The 23,412-nt window shown below is 42.3% G+C and overlaps 1 protein-coding gene across 5 annotated transcripts in view; it reads left to right on the top strand.

Annotated features, from left to right (window-relative positions):
• The window catches only part of MAP3K12 (mitogen-activated protein kinase kinase kinase 12), a 93,401-nt gene that overhangs the window by 63,498 nt on the left and 6,491 nt on the right, over positions 1 to 23,412 (top strand). For all 5 annotated transcript variants that reach the window (XM_075265800.1, XM_075265802.1, XM_075265801.1 and 2 more), the window contains exons 4-11: positions 2,517 to 2,708; positions 5,078 to 5,236; positions 17,707 to 17,865; positions 18,332 to 18,440; positions 20,071 to 20,180; positions 20,687 to 20,803; positions 22,566 to 22,691; positions 22,797 to 23,229. In XM_075265800.1, the coding sequence (XP_075121901.1) occupies positions 2,517 to 2,708; positions 5,078 to 5,236; positions 17,707 to 17,865; positions 18,332 to 18,440; positions 20,071 to 20,180; positions 20,687 to 20,803; positions 22,566 to 22,691; positions 22,797 to 23,229 (1,405 nt within the window). The remainder of the gene's footprint in view (positions 1 to 2,516; positions 2,709 to 5,077; positions 5,237 to 17,706; positions 17,866 to 18,331; positions 18,441 to 20,070; positions 20,181 to 20,686; positions 20,804 to 22,565; positions 22,692 to 22,796; positions 23,230 to 23,412) is intronic.

Here is a 23,412-nt window from a genome sequence, read left to right as displayed (position 1 = left end):
CAGAGCCGAGGGTGCACAAGGGTTCAAGCGCACCCTCGGCTCTGATGTAGCAGAGCCGAGGGTGCACAAGGGTTCAAGCGCACCCTCGGCTCTGATGTAGCAGAGCCGAGGGTGCACAAGGGTTCAAGTGCACCCTCGGCTCTAATGTAGCAGAGCCGAGGGTGCACAAGGGTTCAAGCGCACCCTCGGCTCTGATGTAGCAGAGCCGAGGGTGCACAAGGGTTCAAGCGCACCCTCGGCTCTGATGTAGCAGAGCCGAGGGTGCACAAGGGTTCAAGTGCACCCTCGGCTCTGCTACATCAGAGCCGAGGGTGCGCTTGAACCCTTGTGCACCCTCGGCTCTGCTACATCAGAGCCGAGGGTGCGCTTGAACCCTTGTGCAGCCTCGGCTCTGCTACATCAGAGCCGAGGGTGCGCTTGAACCCTTGTGCACACTCTGCTTCATCAAGCTAATAGAATGCATTGGCCAGCGCTGATTGGCCAATGCATTCTATTAGCCCGATGAAGTAGAGCTGAATGTGTGTGCTAAGCACACACATTCAGCACTGCTTCATCACGCCAATACAATGCATTAGCCAGTGCTGATTGGCCAGAGTACGGAATTCGGCCAATCAGCGCTGGCTCTGCTGGAGGAGGCGGAGTCTAAGGTCGGACCTGAATGGAGACTGGTGTGGAGCGATCTTAGTCTCCGCCTCCTCCAGCAGAGCCAGCGCTGATTGGTCGAGTTCCGTACTCTGGCCAATCAGCGCTGGCCAATGCATCCCTATGGGAAAAAGTTTATCTCACAAAAATCACAATTACACACCCGATAGAGCCCCAAAAAGTTATTTTTAATAACATTCCCCCCTAAATAAAGGTTATCCCTAGCTATCCCTGCCTGTACAGCTATCCCTGTCTCATAGTCACAAAGTTCACATTCTCATATGACCCGGATTTGAAATCCACTATTCGTCTAAAATGGAGGTCACCTGATTTCGGCAGCCAATGACTTTTTCCAATTTTTTTCAATGCCCCCGGTGTCGTAGTTCCTGTCCCACCTCCCCTGCGCTGTTATTGGTGCAAAAAAGGCGCCAGGGAAGGTGGGAGGGGAATCGAATTTTGGCGCACTTTACCACGCGGTGTTCGATTCGATTTGAACATGGCGAACACCCTGATATCCGATCGAACATGTGTTCGATAGAACACTGTTCGCTCATCTCTAATAGAAAATTGGTTTATGTAATTCAGGGGTGGGTTTTGCTGTCCTTTGGATGAACTGGGATTTGTAGGCATAAAAGGTTATATTTTGTACAATAAAGCAAAGCATACATACAGGTATCCTTTTTCTAAATTACTTGTATTTCATGGTTGTTTGTTATGGACGACAGTATCAGTATCGTACATTAAAATAACAAACCACTGACTGATCCCTGCAGGATCCATGGCCCGGTATAGGCTTTCATTGATGGCATGCAGATATGCCATTTGGCACGAACAAGTAACTTTCCAATGACAACAGCCAAAAATGACCAATAAAATCCAAAATGGGTGTTCAGTCGGCATCTGTCAGTCTCATTTAGAAAGGCTCAAACAGTTAACATAAAATGGTCTGAATAAACCTGTTTTCAGCTGTCCAGAATCCATATAATATGGCATGTGCCAACCCACTAACAATGTAGCACAACGTATATTACAATGTCAGTCATGAGTAATTATAACCTATACACTGGAAGGTGCTACTTACTAGATTGGTCGGGGTCTGACCACTGGTACCCTCACTGATCACCAGAATGGAGCTCCAAGATCTCTGTTTTCTCCTGCCAAGATCAGGTGGGGTTGAATGGAGTGAACATGGAGAACATGTGTTCTCCTGCTCCATCCTAGTTTATGGTACTGACAAAGGTATCTTCATCAATGCCATAGACTTTGAGTGGAGCGGCACTATACATGTTTGAGTTTGGAGGATAGCCATTGATGTGTTATACTTAGTGTATTGGTTGCGCTATTAGTCCCATCCCTATCTAAGTCATGTTCATTTTGTTTTATTTTATTCTTTACCCAAAAGAATGATTTAACAAATATCCCCTAAGTTGATGCCATTGAACTAATATGTTTTGCTGCTAAATGATAATGGTAGTTTGTAAAGTGATCATAAAATGATAATTTATGGAAATCGGGAGCAAAATCCAATAGAGATTGAAATATCATGAACAATAAACACAATAGCTGAAATGAGCATTTGCCAAGGAATGATTTCACGGCCCATTTAATGAGACCACATATAGAAGGGAGCACAATATGCGAGAATACGGTTATTAGTGGGAGGGAAGAGAGACGGAGATCAAAGGATGACTGAATAATAGACATAAAGTACAAATACAGTCATTATAAATCCTATATTCATTATCAGATTACATAAAACCCAAGACTATGACAGAGAACCTTATAATATACTTATACTATGCTATTTTATTTATTGGACCACTTGTACTACTAGCAGTGACATGACTTACATTTTCTCATGTCCTTTCTTACAGGGGTGTCTGCACCCAGGCACCTTGTTATTGTATCCTAATGGAGTTCTGTGCCCAAGGGCAGCTCTATGAAGTTCTGCGTGCTGGAAGGAAAGTCACTCCTTCCTTATTAGTGGACTGGTCCATGGGTATCGCTGGAGGAATGAACTATCTGCATCTCCACAAAATTATCCATCGAGATCTTAAGTCACCAAAGTAAGTGTCTTCGATGTTATATGTCTTTACTATATTTGGACTTTGCAATGGGCAATGGATTTGACTATAGGGGTGTGTTGGAGGTCCCATGTAACATATACAGTCTGCTGATTTAAAGGGGTGCTGTCTAATCCTTCATTTGGCCCCCAGGTTTTTCTACAATTACAATTTATTGTGATGCGCTTATTGTCAAGGGTCTTTGTAATATTTTTGGGTTCTCTAAAGTGAACAAATCCTTTAAGCTGAAGAACAATAGAAAAAGCTAATCTACATTATACTGTGATCCATTCCTGTATCCTAATACTTCATTAATGTATGTTCACAGACCAAGATACTGACACTAAATAATGTGACATAGCCAGACAAGCGCTGCCTCCATGCTACACATAGACAGATGGATGCGATGAACACAATTAATGATTCTTGCAATGGAAAACTTAATAACAATCCAAGATTATTTGCAATGATTTTACATTAAGCATACCATAAAATAATTCATTTCTGATGCTTATGTTTTCTGGATGCTAAACAGCTCATCCATCATGTCCATAAATGTCTATTATGTTAATCCAAGCTGCTACTACCCTGGAATAGTGACTTGGACATTTATCAGCATGAGTTGGATACTTGGTTTCTTGGTATATCTAATTTTGCAACGCAAAAAGGTGACGTAGTAGGAATTAAAGATACGTTACGCTACACTGATACTGCGTCTGATATTGAGGTCACACTTTTAAATCAGATTGAGATGCAATACCAGACACAGCCAGTGGACAAGAATAGCGCTATTTCTGGGAAAATTAGCCATGGTTTTCTTACAACCCTTTAAAATACCTTTATGACGCTATGTACAATAAAAAAGAGAATTAGAGTCAAGTAAAGGGGTTTTCCAGGTCTTGTATATTGAAGACCTATTTTTAGTATAAGTCATTATTATGTGATTGGTGGAGGTCCGACATTCCAGGACCCTCACAGATTAACTGGGAAAGAGGTTCACAACATTCAGGAGAGCACTGCAGGCTTTTTACTGAATACCAAGCATAGTGCTGTTTATATTATATGGGCTGTGCTTGCCATTGGAGCTAAGCTCCATCACTAGAATGGGACGGACCCCCGCTGCTGTACCATGTGACTGGTGAACATGACATCATCAGCAGCACAAGATCAGGCTGCCGTGCTTATGAGCACTGGGGCTCCTTCAAACAACTGGTCAGTAGGGGTCCAAGGCATTGCACCTCCACCAATCACATATTGATAATCTTGCTAAAGAAAGGTTATCAGTATATAAGTCCCAGTAAGCCATACATTTAATGGACAAAAATTGGTGTAGTACCAGTAAGTGTCTGTTTATACCAGGAAAGGTCCCAGGGAATACATAAAAGTACCAAAGAGTGTCTTTTTGAAATTTGCTTGACTGGTATACTGTAAATTAGTATACCTTTTATTTTACTGTATGTCTAGTGTAGTCTGGTGTACAGTCCATACAGAGGCACCCCACCAAAAAAAAAAAAACCCACATACCATGAGGTATATTTTTTTTCAATTTGGGAGTGTACAGGTAACGTATGGCACTGTTATGGGCAAAACAAAAAAACAACAAGATGACACTCTAAGGTTTTTCCAACAGATGAAGGCTTTATTCACCCATGGTACACCAATATGCACCTTTTCAATCCCACAATTGAGTCATTTTCAAGCCTTCATTGCAGAGTTAAAGTATTAAACATCTGGTTACCATACATGAAGAACGCCTTCATCTTTAGGATAGGTGCCTTGCTAAGGAGGCAATCACACTTGCGTCCCTGTTCATCCGTCATGTTTCTGTCCTAATCCCTGGAGAAACTGGACAGGGGACGGCTTGCCGGTGGTCAGTTTTTAAACCCATTAATTTGAATGGGTTTTTAAAGCAAACCGCTGGTGTCTCTATGCAGCCTCTCTGTCTGGAAACCTTTTTTTTTTTTGCATGGACGCAAAGTTGGACATACAGGACTTTGTGTCCGTCCAAAAAAATAATGGTTTCCAGGCGGAGTGGCTGCATACCGACACGGGTTTTAAAACTGACCACCAGCAAGCCGTCCCCTATCCAGTTTCTCCGGGGATTACGACATAAACCCCTGGGTGGACTGCAGACACAAGTGTGAATGCCACATTAATCTGTCTCCCATCAGAGGCGTTTAGCCCCTTTTTCACAGTGCTGCCCCATTTTAGTTTTTATGGCATTGTATGGCTAAATAGTGGCAAATATCCAAGGCATGCATTGAACCTATACTATAGGAATTCCTCCACATACCTCCAATGTACAATTCAAAGATCATTGTGAATAACATTGTCTTCTACAACTCATATGTTTCATCTTCTATTGTACACAGCATGCTGATCACATATGATGACCTGGTAAAGATATCAGATTTTGGTACGTCCAAGGAGTTGAGTGACAAGAGCACTAAAATGTCCTTTGCGGGAACAGTAGCCTGGATGGCACCAGAGGTCATACGAAATGAGCCTGTCTCTGAAAAGGTGGACATCTGGTAAGTGGACCATGATTCACGATAACATTGTATTGTCTTTGTGCCAATACTACTGACTGCATATTCTCAAGATTGTGTCCGATAACTCGTAATATTCCATCAATTACATTCAGGAGTCTGGAGCATATAGCAGGATATATATATATATATATATATATATATATATATATATATATATATATATATATATATATTACACACTGTTGTAGGAGACACCAAACTAGTAGAACTATGAGGAATCCCAGTATGACAGGTACAAAATAGGGCACAACAAAGCGCTGCAGGGCATTAATCCTGCTGTAAGGATCACTAGGTTTTGGGGTCAACAATGTCTGTGTATTACTGATTGCTCCTCGGTCATCGGTCTACCAGAGCAGATGTCATGATTCAATCCTGGTCCTGTCTGTGCCTCCTTCTATGTGTCTCGTATTAAGGGGCCAGATGTTTTGGATTACCAGCAATCTCTAGTCATGCTTAATTCCCTTACTAGCCAGTGAAAGCTGCTTCATTTTGGGTTTGTAGAGCTTTTTGTCTAGCTTTATGTCATACCTTATGGCACGGTCTAGCTCTGCCTACAATGCTGAAACTTAGCTATAGGAAGCAAAGAGGTAACAGATGCACCTCAGCCCTGATACCAGAATGGGCCAAAGCTCTCTTGGTTAACTATGAAGACACCAAGTGAGATGCATATTTGCCAACTTTTAGAAGTCGACTTGCAGGAGAACCTGTGTGTGAAGTGCATTGCGAACATTTTCATTCCCATTTTACTAAAATCTTTCCCATTTTTGGGGAGAGACAAATCACTTTTTCCACATCACAAAAAGCTGACATGGGGGCAACATGGCTCAGTGGTTAGCATTGCAGTGCTGGAGTCCTGGGTTCTAATCCTGCCAAGGACAAGATCTGCAAGGAGTTTGTATGTTCTCCCCGTTTTTGCATGCATTTCCTCCCATACTCCACGGACATACTGATAGGGAAAGATGTACATTGTGAGCCCTATGGACATGGAAAAAGTGGTTTGTCATACCCCAAAATGTGCTGGTCACCCTTTTTGGTGACATGAGGGGCACATAAATGTGTCACATATAATATGTCCAGAAGCAGATTTAGCCACTCTTCCAAGATGCCTGGAGGGGACCCCTTTTTGTGGGAGTCAGGTGTGGAAAGTATACTTATGTGATAGATGTGGGCCTCATTGCAGATTTCGCATTGGGGTTCAGGAACTGCAAGTTACATGTTTGAGTAACACTTATACTATTTAGCAATATGTACAATATAGACTCTGTTAGGTCTCCATGTACATGCTATAGGCGTCCACAAGTTTAATAAAACTAATATACTTTCATTGCACAGATGTATATGGCATAGGAGGGCAACACGGTGTCTCAGTGGTTAGCACTGCAGCCTTGCAGTGCTGGAGTCCTGGGTTCGAATCCCACCAGGAACAACATCTGCAAGGAGTTTGTATGTTCTCCCCGTGTTTGCATGGATTTCCTCCCATTCTACAAAGACATACTGATAGGCAAAAAAAAAGTACCTTGTGATTCCTATATAGGGCTCACAATCTACATAAAAAAAGATATACAGTGTTGGCCAAAAGTATTAGCACCCCTGCAATTCTGTCAGATAATACTCATTTTCTTCCAGAAAATGATTGCAATCACAAATTCTTTGGTATTATTATCTTCAATTAATTTGTCTTCAATGGAAAACCACAAAAAGAATTGTCAAAAAGCCAAATTGGATATAATTCCACAGCAAACATAAAAAAGGGGGCGGACAAAAGTATTGGCATTGTTTGAAAAATCATGTGATGCTTCTCTAATTTGTGTAATTAACAGCACCTGTTACTTTCCTGAGGCACCTAACAGGTGGTGGCAATAACTAAATCACACTTGCAAACAGTTGAAATGGATTAAAGTTGACTCAACCTCTGTCGTGTGTCCTTGTGTGTACCACATTGAGCATGGAGAAAAGAAAGAAGACCAAAGAACTGTCTGAGGACTTGAGAAGCAAAATTGTGAGGAAGCATGAGCAATCTCAAGGCTACAAGTCCATCTCCAAAGACCTGAATGTTCCTGTGTATACCGTGTGCAGCGTCATCAAGAAGTTTAAAGCTCATGGCACTGTGGCTAACCTCGCCAGATGTGGACGGAAAAGAAAAATTGACGAGAGATTTCAACGCAAGATTGTGCAGATGGAGGATAAAGAACCTCGACTAACATCCAAACAAGTTCAAGCTGCCTTGCAGTCCGAGGGTTCAACAGTGTCACCCCGTACTATCCATCGGCGTCTGAATGACAAGGGACTGTATGGTAGGAGACCCAGGAAGACCCCACTTCTTACCCAGTGACATAAAAAAGCCAGGCTGGAGTTTGCCAAAACTTACCTGAGAAAGCCAAAAACGGTTTGGAAGAATGTTCTCTGGTCAGATGAGACAAAAGTAGAGCTTTATGGGAAAAGGCATCAACATAGAGTTTACAGGAAAAAAAAAGAGGAATTCAAAGAAAAGAACACGGTCCCTACAGTCAAACATGGCGGAGGTCCCTGATGTTTTGGGGTTGCTTTGCTGCCTCTGGCACTGGACTGCTTGACCGTGTGCATGGCATTATGAAGTCTGAAGACTACCAACAAATTTTGCAGCATAATGTAGGACTCAATGTGAGAAAGCTGGGCCTCCCTCAGAGGTCATGTCGGGTTTTTCTGTCCGCTTGAAAAGTCGGACATGTTTAAGAACGGACACTTAAGCATGGGCACGGAGTGTAAAACAACGCACCCGATTGCCATTGAAATGAATGAAGAATGTCACTGACACAGCTAGTGTCCGCTGCTAATGTCCGTGCAAGATTTATCACGGACACTACCTGTCGGACATTGACGGTAGTGTGAACGCTCCCTTACTAGTATGATATACGAGACCATTTACTACATGGGTTCATTTTCCTGTTCTTTTACTTTGTCCCCATACATTTGGCAAGGATATAATCCCCCATGTAATCTACCCGATGTTGTCTAGTATTGTTAATAGAGTATTACAGGAATGGCTGTGATCCGTCACATATCAGAGCACAGCATGCACTGCAGGGGCGTCCCAAATATCAATAAAAGCCCCAAACAGATTGATTCCTTATGATTCGGCATCTTGTATCATTCAGCAGTATGCATGTAACAGCTTCCATACTATGACAGAGCTCATATATATACCGTATATTTACTTGGCATGCAGCTTGGTTCAAGATGTGGGTCTCTTTTATGTTATGGGATCTGGATTGCTGTAAGAGCTCCAAATTCAGATTATGTCACTTTTTAGTGTCTTGAAAAGCTGCCCCATATCTTAAAACTATTGCTCTGTCACATCTGGGTGTCACACGTGTAGGGATTACGGTTACGTGTAGACAAGATGACATAGTGTGGAACTCAATAAACAATTATTGTATGTTTCAGCAGGGGTGCCATTGTGTAACCCTCTTAGTGTAATGACATTTCATGCAGTGTATCCTGATCGCTGAAAGCCTTGCTTAACCATAAGCCAGCAGTTTCTTCACAGGCAGCAGTCTTGGAAATCCTCTCCTTGGGGAAAAATAACATTTCAGACATCTGGCTGTTTGCCCAGGTGGAGGGTCTAGAGAGCCCAAGACTTGGTGTTTCCACTTAATTATATTAGTCATTTTTTCCAATACGTGTGGTGGAGCAGGATAGGGGGTGCAGGGCTATAGAAGGGCCTGGGTGCATGCAGGAAGGACTGTGTTGGCAGTGCCATGTGGTGTTTTAGAAACACATTTTATCCTTTATTTCAACAAACTATTAACCTCTATATTCAGGACTCACCAAAATGGTTTACTAGTGAACTAAGAATATTGATTGGGTTCATGGTCTAGATGAAGCATGGTCTAGATCAGGGGTCCTCAAACTTTTTAAACAGTGGGCCGGAGGCAGAGCAGGTCGCACAGACATCGGGTGCGGTGCCCTCCAATAGGTAAAGTGAAGTGCGCTCCATGGCCTGGCCCGAGCTCCCCAGGAGCTTCATTATAAATGCACACCTGCCAGCGTTGTCGGCAGGGCCAGACAGAAGTGCTTGGTGGGCCGCACGTGGCCCGCGGGCCGCAGTTTGAGGTCCCCTGGTCAAGATGAAGCAAAAACCTTAAAGGGAGTCTGTCAGCAGGAAACATGGTATCAGACTAATGACAGACCTTGTATGGAAGCTTCTATAGTATCCAAAGATGACTTTCTTATTCTGCATTGCAGCTCCATTTTCATGTAAATCAGCATTTATTATTATTCTTATGCAAATGAGATGAAAATGGATTTAGGGACATGTCCTCTCCCACTAGGACTCCACTCTCTGCACCAGATCTGTAGTTTTCAACCTTGTAAAAAAAAGCTCCCAACCGAGTTCCCCCAAAGTAGCAATCACTTATAAATGATAATAAAATTAGGCTTTGTTTGGAGCTTTCGTTAACAATTATGTAATGGACCCCCCAGTGCCCCCACATGTAATATAATGGCCATATGTAAAATAAAAACCTCCACAGTGCCATAGTGGCCCCTGTACTGTATTATGTTCTATAGTGGGCCCTCCATAAAGTATAATGTCCCATAGTGTCCCCTCCATATAGTATAATGTCCTATAGTGGCCCTTCCATACAGTATAATATCCCATAATGGCCTCCATACAGTATAATGTCTCATAGTGACCCAAATACTGTGTATTGATCCCTTATTGACCCCCACCCAGTATAACGTCCCCAAGTGGCTCCTACATACTTAGGCGGACACTTTTTTCCAATATTGGGTTCAACCGTACCCTTGTTTTTTCAGGGGTTTGTCACCCTGAATTACAATTATACTCTGAGAATTAGCGGAGGCGCCTCCGGAAAGGTGAATAAATATAAAAACATTGTTACTCACCTGTTCTGGGCTTCGGCCCTTCTCCCCATGCTCCTCTGCCATACAGAGATGACATTAGGTGGTCATATAGCATACGTTACATGACGGTCTGACATTATCTCTATAGGCTAGAGGAGCATGGGGAGCAGCGCCTGAGCACAGGACAGATGAGTTATGCAGTGTTCACACTTACTCTTCTGTCCGCCTGTCTAAATCTCAGGAAAAACATCTTGGGGACGGCTTCCTGACAGGCAGTTTAAAAACCCATTCATGTCATTGGGTTTTTAAAGCGAACCCCCGGTGTCTGTATACAGCCTCTCTGACGTGAAACCATTCTTTTTTTATTTTTTTGCACAGATATAAGAGACCCTCAGAGTATAATTGTAGTTGATGGGTGACAACCCTCACAAACTACCATTAGGGGTGGGGGTACTCTCACCGCGGTACGTAACCCCTGGGGATAGTTGGATGTATTGCAACGGCACATAGCATTCAGTGGGCACACTATCACAGATCTGTATAATGGAGCCATGTACATGAGCCCTTAGGGAACCAATAACAACCAGTAGACTTTGGGGTGAGACTTCAGAGAGGATATCACAGCCTGTATACATTCCGGGTGGCGTCCTCACCTACCTATAAATTCCTCTTTTCATCTTCTTGCAGAGCTTGCAGTGTTCTGTATCGTCCCTTCGCAGGTTGCTAGGATATTGGCATGGCAATAGTGAGGTTTATATGAGGCATAGCTGTCTGTATAGAGTCTATATAGAGGAATATGTAGTCCTTGGGGCTCTAAAACACAGTGTGCTGCAGTATAATGCCGCTATACAACACAGTGGTACAGAGATATCCACCCCAGAAACAAAGAATAGCTCAACAATATGGCAACCAATGGATCAAGCTGTACAGTATCCAACAGAATAAAGAATTGTATGAGATAGATCTTCTCTTTCCCCCTTTAGTACCAATTGCTGTGAATCTACCAACCCATTATGCCAGTTTATTGATATGTTGGGTTCTGACCTCCGATCACAAGATCAGAGAGACGTTTGTACATATATACTGTATACGGTATTGTGTCGCTTATCTCTATAGGACTGCTGAAGAAAACCACTCATCTCTATGGCAGTAATCGATAGGAGCTTCCATATGCGATCACCACTCCGTCCAATTAAGAGTACTGTGGACCCCAATAATCATGATTGGGATGGGGGTCCCATGAAAGATGAGACAGTTATACCCTATTCTGAGGATATGTTTGATTTGTGGTGCACCCCCTTAATGGTGTTCGTATGGGGTCGTAATATTGGCAGTAGATGAGCCCTCTGACCATAGGTTTCCAGTTGACATTGATGCCCCCAAAGACTTGCATGCTGCTCCGAGTCTGATGGAGACAATATGGCAGTGCACAGAGGCGGCATGGATTGTGCAATGCGGTACAGGCTTCGTGCCAGGGTACATAAGCCCTAAGGCTGTAATCCTTCTTATTAGCAATATGGATTAACATTTTACATGGCTAAATAGAACCCTATGCTGATACTATCTATACTGTAATTCATCTGTCATCGTCTGTGTATTGTATTGTGTTTGATACCATATGTTCTTGGTACATTTCCTCTAACTTTTGATCCCATCCATTCTTATCCCACATGCCTGACATGTCTTTGCTTTGTCTCTCCAGTAGCGGTTCATGTTCTCTGTGTATGGAGGTGAGGTTTTAGGGGGAGGGGGTTATTATTATTATTATTGGCACACAGGGGTATGCAGTGTTACTATGGAGATGAGCCACAAGATGGGTGTGGGATTAGTGTCCATCTGTCATTGTGCATGACCCTTTCTAATAGGGCAGCATCACATCAGATCCCACGCTGCTGGCACACAGGCGCACATACTTGCACGCACACACTTAGCTCCCGTCTGCACTAAATAATCTTCCCGAGGACATGTTGCAGATGGGACCTCATCTCCTGCCGGCTCCGACTAATCAGGACAGAGATGACTCATTTTATTAGGAGCTGTAAATAAACCTACAGAAAATTAATCACTAATGGCTTTGATATGGGATTATTCCTGTGGACAAAGAAGAGATTTCTTTTATCAGGTTTACAGAATGACTCATAATGAGGGACAGGAGTCGTAGCCGCGGAGAGAATGGAGGCGACAATTGATATCTGCTGTTTGATGGCGTACAAAATCACATCAAAAAACGCGCTAAAAACATCCTGAGAAAATATTAGGCAGTACAGATACTGAAATGATGGGGCAGATTATTGCCACTTCAACTCCGACAGGGTTCGCGGGCCCCATTCAGTGGTTTCACAAGAGCCCCACAACATAATGTAATATCACCTCAAGAGGCCAACACAATATAGTGTGCCCTCAAGCAAATCCCAGGTAATGCCCCCTATATTACAAAAAAAAGGTTATACTCACCTTGCCCCATTTGCAAGGAGTCTCGGCTGTAGTGATGTCTCTGGTTTGGTGCTCGTAATACCTTCCTATTACTGACGTCAGAGCTGTTAGCTTCATGCTCCATCATTCAACTTTATCTGTCCCTTCAGGACACAGATATAGTTGATATCACTACCTTCCACCCAAAACAGTCAGTCAGGCAGCATCCAAAATACTGGGTCAGCTGAGGGGTCCATTACTATAAGGCACAGTGTAGATGCACCATTTATCCTATTGTTAAAGCGCCCCTGAACTAAGATGAATCTTTTGCGCACTGCACTGGGACAGAGACTGGTGGCTGGTCCATACAATGCACCATGGAAGCAGACAGTCAACAATAACAATAATAATAACTTGTACTTCAATAACAGAAGCTTATTATGCAGCATTTTACAGGAAACTGGTAATCATAAAAAATGGCACACAATGAAACAAAAGGAGAGCGCACATAGTAACGGTAATAGTAATAGTAATGACAGTCATACACACAAGATAGCTGTGGGTGAAAGCTGTATGTTTATTTCACTGGGGAGAAGAGAAGAAGTTGGTGCCAGATGCCTCTGGCTGTGACTTATCTCCTGCATTAGGAATGTTGACATCCAATATGCCGGATTGGTCAAGTTCATAACGCCTCGAGCACATTAGACTGGGTTCCAATCTGTGCCAGGCTTTGCCATTCCATCCTAGGAACAAAAATGCATAAAGCAAGCAGGGGATTGATCCATTACATGACATGACGCCAGCATGCTGACAACCTGATTGACTCTAATGGGGTTCAGTGGGCTTCTGCCATGCTGTGCGTCACTAAATAGTGCAGTATATACATATACATTCAGTTGGGTTAGTTTTCTGGAGCAAAGACGGTCAGTGTTCTGGCATAGATGGGTGTTACTGTGGCACATCTTTGCCCCACGTCCCTTTATTGTGCCAGTGAAGCACCACATCTCTTGTTTTGGGCATTGCTTGCCACTTTTAGTGAAAGTGGTCAGAGCAGAATGAAGAACTGGGAATGGACGCCGTCGCCTGACAAATATATTATAACAGGCTGGTGTGGATTTCCATTTTTGGGGCTTAGGAGAGAACAAGAGAATCTTATATAGTTTATTTTCTAAAATTTTTGCTACTTTAGCGAGCAGCGCCATCAGCTGAGTGATGTAGTTGAGTTGGATTGTTTACTGTAAAATACGCAAGATCTGGAGCTGGCATCTCCTCCCCCGGCCAACCTGCCTACATGGATATATTAATCTGTATACTCAATCTGTCTGAATTATGAACAAATCTTTAAAACCAAGGATTTGTCAGCCCAGAATGTTGGATTTCGGTTTCTCAATAATCACAGAGGATAATGCGGCAGACAGCTAGAAGTACAAACTAGTATACAACATGTATATACTGATTTGTGACAGTCTTTACATTGTACTTTTCAAATGTGCATTGTTAGTGAATGGGGATTTATACCCTGTTGTAGAGACGCATCTTGAGCTCCTGGACCTCAATCCAAATGTGTATTAGTCTGTCCTAAAAACATATCCACCATGTGTCATATATAATACTGATGTCATCTTATGTGGGTGAGGGACATTTGGGATGCCTGGGCACTAGACCCCATTATGACTACTACCTCTGTACATCCTACCTCTGCTCTCACATACAGTCAATTCAAGAACAGTAAAGCTATTAATTTTACAACCTCATAACATCCCCCAAATCCCCCAACCACCCCCCATGCATAGCTCACCCTATATCCGCCCTATAACCTTGTCCCTACGATTTAAGACCAAATGTCTCACCGGCAGCTGGAAAATTCTCTCCCATAGCATTCTCAATGCCTATCTTCAAGCCCCCCAAGAAGCAGCCCCCTGCCCTTCAAATTAATTAGTCTATTTTGCAGGAGATCCACAGGCTCCAGTCCTGGATATTCTATACATTTCCCCATTGTTTCTCAAACTTCTGCATCGCTCCTCTCTTCATATATACCTTCTGTTCCATTCCTATTGTTTCATTAATGGCTTTAAAGGGGATTTCCTTCCCCTAATTGATTTTTTTCATAGGATAGATCATCATAGGATAGATCTTCAATACACATAGGATATCATCAGTATGTGATCTGTGGGGGTCCCACCCCTACACCACACAGATCAGCTGTTGCAGCAATGGATAAGGCTTCAGCGCTGCTCCTATTCCTGGTATAGGAGCGGTGCTGCAAACAGGGCCCATCCATTAACAGCTTCCAGCACCTGGAGGCTGCTGCAGGAGCTGATCTGCGTAGGGTCCAAGTACTGTACACCCAGAGACTACATATTGATGACCTATCCTATGGACAGGAAAAATCAATTTGGGGCCGAATAACCCCTTTAATAACTTTGTTCATTGTAGGCAGGGTCAGATCCAACCAGTGTCTTGCTATTACTTTTCTTACGTGATGCAATATCTTAGTTATGGCCAAATGTTGCATCTGATCTCCTTTTGCACCCTGACAATCCCACCTTAGATGTTTCTGGCAGTCACTTCATAGACCCTATATGTCTATTCTCTCACGTTATTCCATATCTCCACTGGTGCTCAAGTCCAGAACATTATGGATGATACCAGCTTGTCCTCCTCTACACATAGCACAGTATGTATCCGTAATAATTCCCATTTTCTGAATGTCTAAAGGGGTTGTAAACACTCTGCAAACCAAGAACAATTGTGATCGTCTTTGCGCTACATTGATGGACATCTTTCTTCATGAAGCCACTCTGTGCTCCCATTCCTCTGTGGACAGAAGTTCCACATCACGTCCCCACTTTTCTCATACCACTGCCATAGAATCTTCTATATACTTAAGTGATATACTTTTATATGCCACAGAGACCCCTTAAACTTTCTGCCATCACAATATGCTCCAGAATACACTTATTTTCAGATGAAAACACTCTGCATAGTATTACCCATCCCAAGCTCATCCTTCAGCTGTTGATTGTGATGCCCCATTGTTGCTCAACAGAATCAAGTTATCCACTCCCTTTTGCCCATGATTGTATCCTTAAATAAATATACAGACAGCGATGATAGCAAAACCACATGAATTATCATATTCTGATTTTTAGAAGCATAAACCATATGACATAATTTATGAAAATTGTTATATACAGATCATTATCACATTAATATATGTGAGGCTATGCCATACTGTAGCTGTGATCATCATGGCCTGCTTTCAGACTGTTGTTGTGCTTAATATGGAGAAAAGAAAGCACACAGCACCATCTACTGGCTGTTCATTAGTACTGCATCTTGATAAAAAAAAAAAAAAACATGCATTTTATATCACTATATGAAGCTATTATTTACACTTTAAATAATGGACACCCCATGAATATATTCCACCCTATAGAGTTTCAATAGTTTATCAGATATTGCAGATAGTATAACTAGGCTTGTACTCATATTCAGTGTAAGTGACTTAACAGTGATTGGAAATAATCATAAGATTTACTTTAGTCTGACATATATATATATATATATATATATATATATATATATATATATATATATATATATATACACACATTTTAGTTTTTGGGGTTTTTTTTTACCATGTAATGGTTAACCCGCTAGCTGAACACATAAAATACTCATACAACCCTGGTGTCATCAGAGATGTGAAGGCTCTTTCATGACATGGACTTCTGTCAATCTTTCATCTAAAACGGTGATATTGTTATACGCATGAAGAAAGGTTTTCATACATTGAATTGTGACATGCCAACAATAATGGCTGCATTCAGGTTAGAGGTTACGGGTAAAACTAAAAGCAAGTAATAAATCCATAAAGCAGCTGCATCTCCCTTGTCCCCGAGAGACCTGTCCTACTGACCCTGCACAAGAGAGAGAAGAATCATTGAGCGCATATCCTTTGTTTCTCTAATGGGTTATATGTCACACAAAGTCACTCAAAGCACTCTGCAAGGATTTACCCGGTAGCTTCTCCGCTGGTGAGATCATAAATGATAATCCATTTCACAACCTTGACTTATTGAACCACTCTCTCCTACAAGTTCTTACAAGAGCAAAGATGTAAAGAGGATGAAGCATCGGCTTTAGGCTCAGAAATTTAGTGTAGAGAAGGAGAGAAAATAATGGAAAATTCCTTAAACAAATTACTACAGGACACAATGGAGAATGTGCAAGATTTCCTCATATCTGCTGTGGAGTTGTATATGGAGACAGATTATCCCATGTATAAGAATAAGTTATCTGTAGTGTACTATAACTGGATTATTAACTGGATATTCAGAAAATGTTTGATAACTACTAGATATCTCATATATATTTTTCATATACCGTATATACTCGAGTATAAGCCAAATTTTTCAGCCCAGTTTTTGTATTGAAAAAGCCCTCCTCGGCTTATACTCGAGTCAGAAAAAAAAAAATATTTTTTTTTAGGAGGTGGGGGGGTCTATGACCAGCTGCAATATCAATGCATAGAATCTCCCATAAAATAGTGTGTGTGTGTGGGGGGGGAAAGGTAGCTTTAAAAAAAAAGTTCTAAATCACTCCTTTCCCTAGAATACATACAAAAGTAGAAAATGACTGTGAAACACGAACACATTAGGTATCCCTGTGTCTGAAAGTGCCCGGTCTACTGAATATAGGGGATCTGCAGTGCTCCTGTTCCGTCGTGAAGGGGTTAATAGGAGCACTGCAGATCCCCTATATTCATCCAGGCTGAATTCCAAGTGTGGGAAAAAAAACAGTCCTCAAGCTCAGGGAAGGGGCAGACAGACAACCAAAACACCCACTCCCCTTCCCCAGCACATAGCATATACTACACCCAAAAACTTTGACCATTTAATTTTTTGACATTTTCCAGTAGTTGCTGCATCCCCCCCCCCCCCCAGTAGGACCACCCACTGGACTCCTAACCCCAGTGTGAGCAGAGATTTGAGTCAGTAAATAGCAGGTTTTACTAGAACTTTTCTAACAAATCTGTATGTCCATGTGCTCAGCTTCTCCTGCTCTATATTGGACTACATGCTCATTATGATAGGTTCCCTTTAAGTGATCACATGCTATGGTTAGCATTTTATGTTAATCATTGATGCCTATGTGATAGGTGATGAAGTGTTTATCTTTATTTTTAGGTCTTTTGGAGTGGTGCTTTGGGAACTACTGACTGGGGAGATACCCTATAAAGATGTGGACTCCTCGGCTATTATTTGGGGTGTTGGCAGCAATAGTCTGCATCTTCCTGTACCATCAAGCTGTCCTGATGGCTTTAAGCTTCTACTACGACAGTGCTGGTTAGTGCTCGACATTACAAATGTCTATTCCTAGTCTTTTTTATGCGTTAATACAGAATCTGAGGTTAAAGCTAACATGAGTGTGTATCTCTTTATGTTGTGAAGGAACATATCATCTTTTCACATAGCGGGAGAGAATTCCCTGGCATAAATAAAAGATTATTCCATACCCAAGGACATTAATTGTTACCCGGGGGCATTCATTAAGCTTTCTGCATTCATAACAATTACTACAATGCCCACACATAGAATGAACATTGTCTGGGCATAGGCCTGTACATGTAACATCTGTTCGCTCAGCTAGAGCTTACGTGATCTTCTTTACCCTTGCTTTTCAGATCTGCTGCTTGATTCTTTGGTATCTTAATATTCATGGATAACATTAGAGTCATCAAACATAAATGCGTGAATTTTATAAATAGACTTCGATTTTTTCTTGATCAATTTTTCCTATCTAATCTCGTAGGAACAGCAAACCAAGGAATCGACCTTCATTTAGGCAAATTCTGCTGCACCTAGATATTGCCTCTGCTGATGTGTTATCCACCCCACAGGAAACTTACTTCCAGTCTCAGGTGAGTGAATAGTCAGCAGGGAGTGGCCCATGTTCTTTGTAAAGGTGCCCAATTGCTCATACACATAAGAGCAAAGCTGCCCAACCTGCAAATTTGGTGGAAGCACCCAAAGATCGTAGGCCTGGTTCACATCTGCGTTCGGTATTCCGTTCGGGGAGTCTGCTTGGGGACCACTTGAACAGAATACTAAACACATTGACCAGCAGAGAGCTTATGAAAGCACACAGACCCATAGACTATAATGGGGTCCGTGTGTTTTCTGCGCAGTGTCCACACAGAACATGTGGAGAGAAAAGTACTTCATGAACTACTTTCCTCTCTGCATGACTCGTGAAGACACCACTTGGAAAACACATGGACCCCATTATAATCTATGGAGTCCGTGTGCTTTCAGTGCTCACCGCTTGTCAGTGCGTTTGGTATTCTGTTTCGGGGGTCCCCAAGAAGACTCCCTGAACGGAATACTGAACGCAGTTGTGAACCAGGCCTTATGTCTATGTAGGCCTCAAGATACTTCCATGACAGATGATATTGGAGGATAGATATTGGGGGCTTCTTGAATTTTAATACCAAATCTGTATTAATGGACATGATAAGCCATCACTGGTATATGACAGAGGCTTACCTCCTCTTCCGATTCAGAACACATGCACACTTGGCCATACCAAGCATGTAAATATATCCATGGTCGGAAAAGCTATCAAAGATTTTTGAGCATCTTAAGAACAGGCGTATCTTCAAGGGTGTACGTCGGCAGTATGTATAGAATTATACGTCTTACAAATAATAATAAAGGCAGAGAAAATGTGTACACTTTCTTGTACTACATTGGGTATTCTGGTCACCGCATAGGTTCCTACTTAGGAAAGTAGCCACTATAATGGGCTATGATAGGGTTTATTTTGCCTACTTTATGTATAGATAGATAGGCAGATGTATTAGTCACTAAAATACTCTCATTTTCTATAAAATTACCACCAAAAAAAGGTCCCTTTTTGTTTTTTACCTCTGCTAAATTTTGTATACATCTTTTCTTCCAAATCTAGAGGTTTACATTTTATAACATGAAGATCTGGAGACCAACCATTACTATTAATGGAACCTGGATGAGAGAGCCCTTAAAATTGTCCCAGTCCTCTGTTCTCCTATGAGATCCAGAGATCACTTTTTACAGAGGTGACTCCTCTCTTTCACCTGAATTATTAAAGAAGGTAATACTGGTGGTCTTCCCAAATACTAACCTGGACCTTAATATAGGCTCAGTCCTAAACAGAGTTTTACTAATAATATCTATCCTAAATCTTAATTTACTCACATTTTCTTGTACTGAAATGTGCTGACATTGGGTCACGTAAAAGTTGTAGTCAACTTCATTCAGCTTTTTGAGAATGTCGTAAGGATAAAGTTTCCATATAGTACTAGTCTAAAAAGGTTTAGAACCCAAAGGAATTACAAAAAATTATTAGGTCTAAAAAATATTAAATTTATTAATGGCACGCTAAGAAGGGAAGCTAGTAACCAGTAACATTGGCTGTATGGGTTCAGTAGGAAAACATAAGACTACAATTTAGATAGCAGTCGAGTACTTTGTGCCAGGAACATGCAAACATTTGCTTTGCTGTTATCTCAGGCGGAGTGGCGAGATGAAGTACGGCTCCATTTTGAGAAAATAAAATCAGAAGGGACCTGTTTACAGCGTCTAGAAGAGGAGTTGATATCACGACGTCGTGAGGAGCTCCGGTAAGCCTCCAATAACTGCTTACAATACAAAACTAATGGCCTACACGAGGTTTCATTGGCCTGCCAGAGGAGGTGAAAATCACTGATGCAATAATGGGGCCCTAATATAGCAAAGCCACAAGGTTCCAACCAAAAAAGTCCTATTTTGGGGTGACTTTGGATCTAGTCCCTTGTCTCAAGGATTTATTTTGGGCCCCTAATACAGTAAAGCCCCAAAGCTCCCACAAAAAGCCCCATTTTGAGCTGACTTTGGATCTCGTCGCTTGTATTTAGGATCTATTATGTGTTATGCGTTGAATTACAAAAAAGCTCATTGGCCCTTATGGATTGGAGTTACCTTTCTAAATTAGGTTATTATAAGGTTATTTTATTCCAACCAAGAAAAACTCCCGGGTGTCCAGCTATCCAAGGAGATTTTAGGACAACTGTGAAAAAGGTTCCAAGAAATGGGTGTATTTATTATATGGGTGGACAGTGGCAAATTTACTTGTTCCCTTTCTTTACAGACATGCCCTGGATATTCGAGAACACTACGAGCGCAAGTTACAGAGAGCTAACACATTGTACGTGGAACTGAATTCACTCATGCTGCAGCTAGAGCTAAAGGAGAGGGAGTTGCTCAGGTGAGTAGCAAACATAACTGACTAGGGATAATTTGAAGGAGATTGTCCATGAATGCAACGTATCCACAGGATAAGAGATAAGTTGTAGAACAGAGGAAGTCCAACCACTGGGGACACGAGAATGGGAGTGCTGTGCACCTTGTCTGGATGGAGTTGCAGTCATGTAGGTAGGCTGCTCTATTCATTATTATGGAGCTGCTGAAGGTAGCTCAGTGGTGAACATCAGCTATCTCCACCAGTCTCCATGCATTCTCGTGAGCTCCTGGGACCACCTCCATTCTGCAACCTATCCTCTATCCCATAGATAGACATGCCAAGAAGCTGTAGTAGTGAATAAACCCTTTTAAAGGAGTTGTCTCAGGAAAGACTGTCCATATCTAGATGGCGAGAGTACAACCACTGTGTAGCCTAACAATCTTAATCCCTTTTTTAGCTTTCTATCATTAGAATCCCTTTTTTAGCGACGAACACGTAGGAATAGCCATAAGAAAGGCTATTCTTCTCTTACCATTCTTTTTCTTATCCGCGACACCATTCCTGAAAAATTTCACTGTGCTGTCCGAAAACTCTTCAGTGACGCCTCTGTCTTCTTCTGCCGGTCGCCTCTTCGCCACGTCACCAGCCGCATCTTCATCCAAAAGTGTCTGTCAGCCATTTCCCTGTGGCCTCTTACACGAGTGCCCATTCGGCCACAGGAAGGCTATTCCAAATCCCTTTAAGAATGAATTGTTAGTAGTGCTAACAAAGGACTGCGCCGTTTTCAGCTTTTTCCAGATTTGCTCACATTTTTCTGGAGATAGTAAAAAGGTTGGCCCAAGTGGTGGACTCAGTAGAAAGCCAAGTCGAGCAGACAGAAGAGTTCAAGCAATCAATTGGTGCCACAGTCCGATTAATGGAGATCCACACTGGTGACATATCTTGGTGATCAATGTCCGAAATGAGACAACCCCTTTAATCTTGGGCTTCACTTTTAGACAGAGTTTTTTCTATGCTACTGCAGTCCATCCTAAATGAATTATGGACATATTGTGTCTTGTCTTCATGTGACAAACACCCAATCCAAACATTATTGTGAGTTATCGCCTCTCTGAACAGTTGCATTGAGTAAAGCGAGGAGGGTCTGTGTGTGAAAATGGTTGCGATCGGTATACAAGTCACTCAGTATGGTTGTAAGCATCCTCATTTTAGTGAACCCATGGGACCAGCATATCATTGTATGGTGCTCTGTCATCTTAGTGATACACTGCAGTGATGTGTCAGGCTCCATCTGGTCATCTCTAGCTGTCGCTGTATACAATGTAAACATCTGTAGTGAGTTGCTCGAACACTATCCTGCAAAATGTGCAAGAGATGGATCCCATCCAGGGAAAGCTGGGTGCTTTAGCCGGCAATGAGCAAGAAGGAGAGACCCAGCAAGTGTAATGGAGTTAGGTCTGCTTATCTGAATTACATGTTTAGTGCGGAGAAGCTCTTTGTCAGGTTTATAAAATTATATACATGAACCTGACCATGTTCTTCGTAGCATGAAACACGTAGCTTGGATATATAGACAAGTTTGCCTTGAAGGTGTTTGGCCACCTTAACTGTCTCATTTTCTTTTTTACATTTTTAATTTTTACTATTTTTATAGACTTCCGTTCAAGAACATTTAAATAAAAACGAGAGACATTTTGGTAACATGTGCAGTAGCAGTAAGTACTGTATATATTACACAAGTGTTTCTACGTGATCGATCTGTTAAGTTCTTGGGGTTTTTTTGCAGGAGAGAACAAATCCTTGAGAAGAAATATCCTGCCATCCTGCGTCAGCAACCTCGGCCATCGAGTACTGTGGAAAAACTTATTAAAAAACGAAATGTGCCACAGAAACTGTCTCCACATGGAAAGAGGTAACACATTAGATAGTCATGGCAGATAAATCATTGGAGGCTTTTTGAGTGTATATTGGGTTTCCATATCGCATGCATATCATTAATATAGTTTCTTGGTTACAGACCAGACATCTTGAAATCTGAAGCCCTCCTACCCAAAGGGGACTCTGTCTTGTCTCCATCAACTCCAACTGGCTGCCAGAAATTGCCTCCCTCTCCAGGAAGAGGCCGCCGCGGAAAGCCACGTTACCGAAAAGCAAAAGACATGGTCAACTTGAGGGCAGCTGTGACTCCTGAGCCAACGCCTCAAAGTCAGCCACCTCCACGTGATCCGCATCCATTGTCTTCTTCCAGTCCAGATCTGCTGTGCACCCCTCTGGAGGCAGAGGCTCGTAGAGAGAGCCAGAGTGCAGAATGTTCTCCAGTTCGTTCATTACCTGGACCGCCAAGCCCAGAATCACCATCTGGGAGGGCAACCGGGAGCAGATCAGCTAGAGGGGGACAACACCTGACGCCAGCTGCAATGCTATACCGAGCTGCTGTCACTAGAAGCCAGGTAAAAATCTTATACTGTAAAATGGGAAGATTTGTTCAAACTAGTCCAGTGAACAGAATGAAGAGCAGTCAGGGGCAGCATGGTGGCTCAGTGGTTAGCACTGAAGCCTTGCAGTGCTGGAGTCCTGGGTTCCAATACCACCAGGAACAACATTTGCAAGGAGTTTGTATGTTCTCCCCGTGT

The sequence above is a fragment of the Leptodactylus fuscus genome, chromosome 2 (assembly GCF_031893055.1).
Source record: "Leptodactylus fuscus isolate aLepFus1 chromosome 2, aLepFus1.hap2, whole genome shotgun sequence".
In the NCBI taxonomy this organism is placed as follows: Eukaryota; Metazoa; Chordata; class Amphibia; order Anura; family Leptodactylidae; genus Leptodactylus; species Leptodactylus fuscus.
Note: the sequence above shows the minus strand (reverse complement) of the source record. Positions and strands in the feature narration are given on the sequence as shown.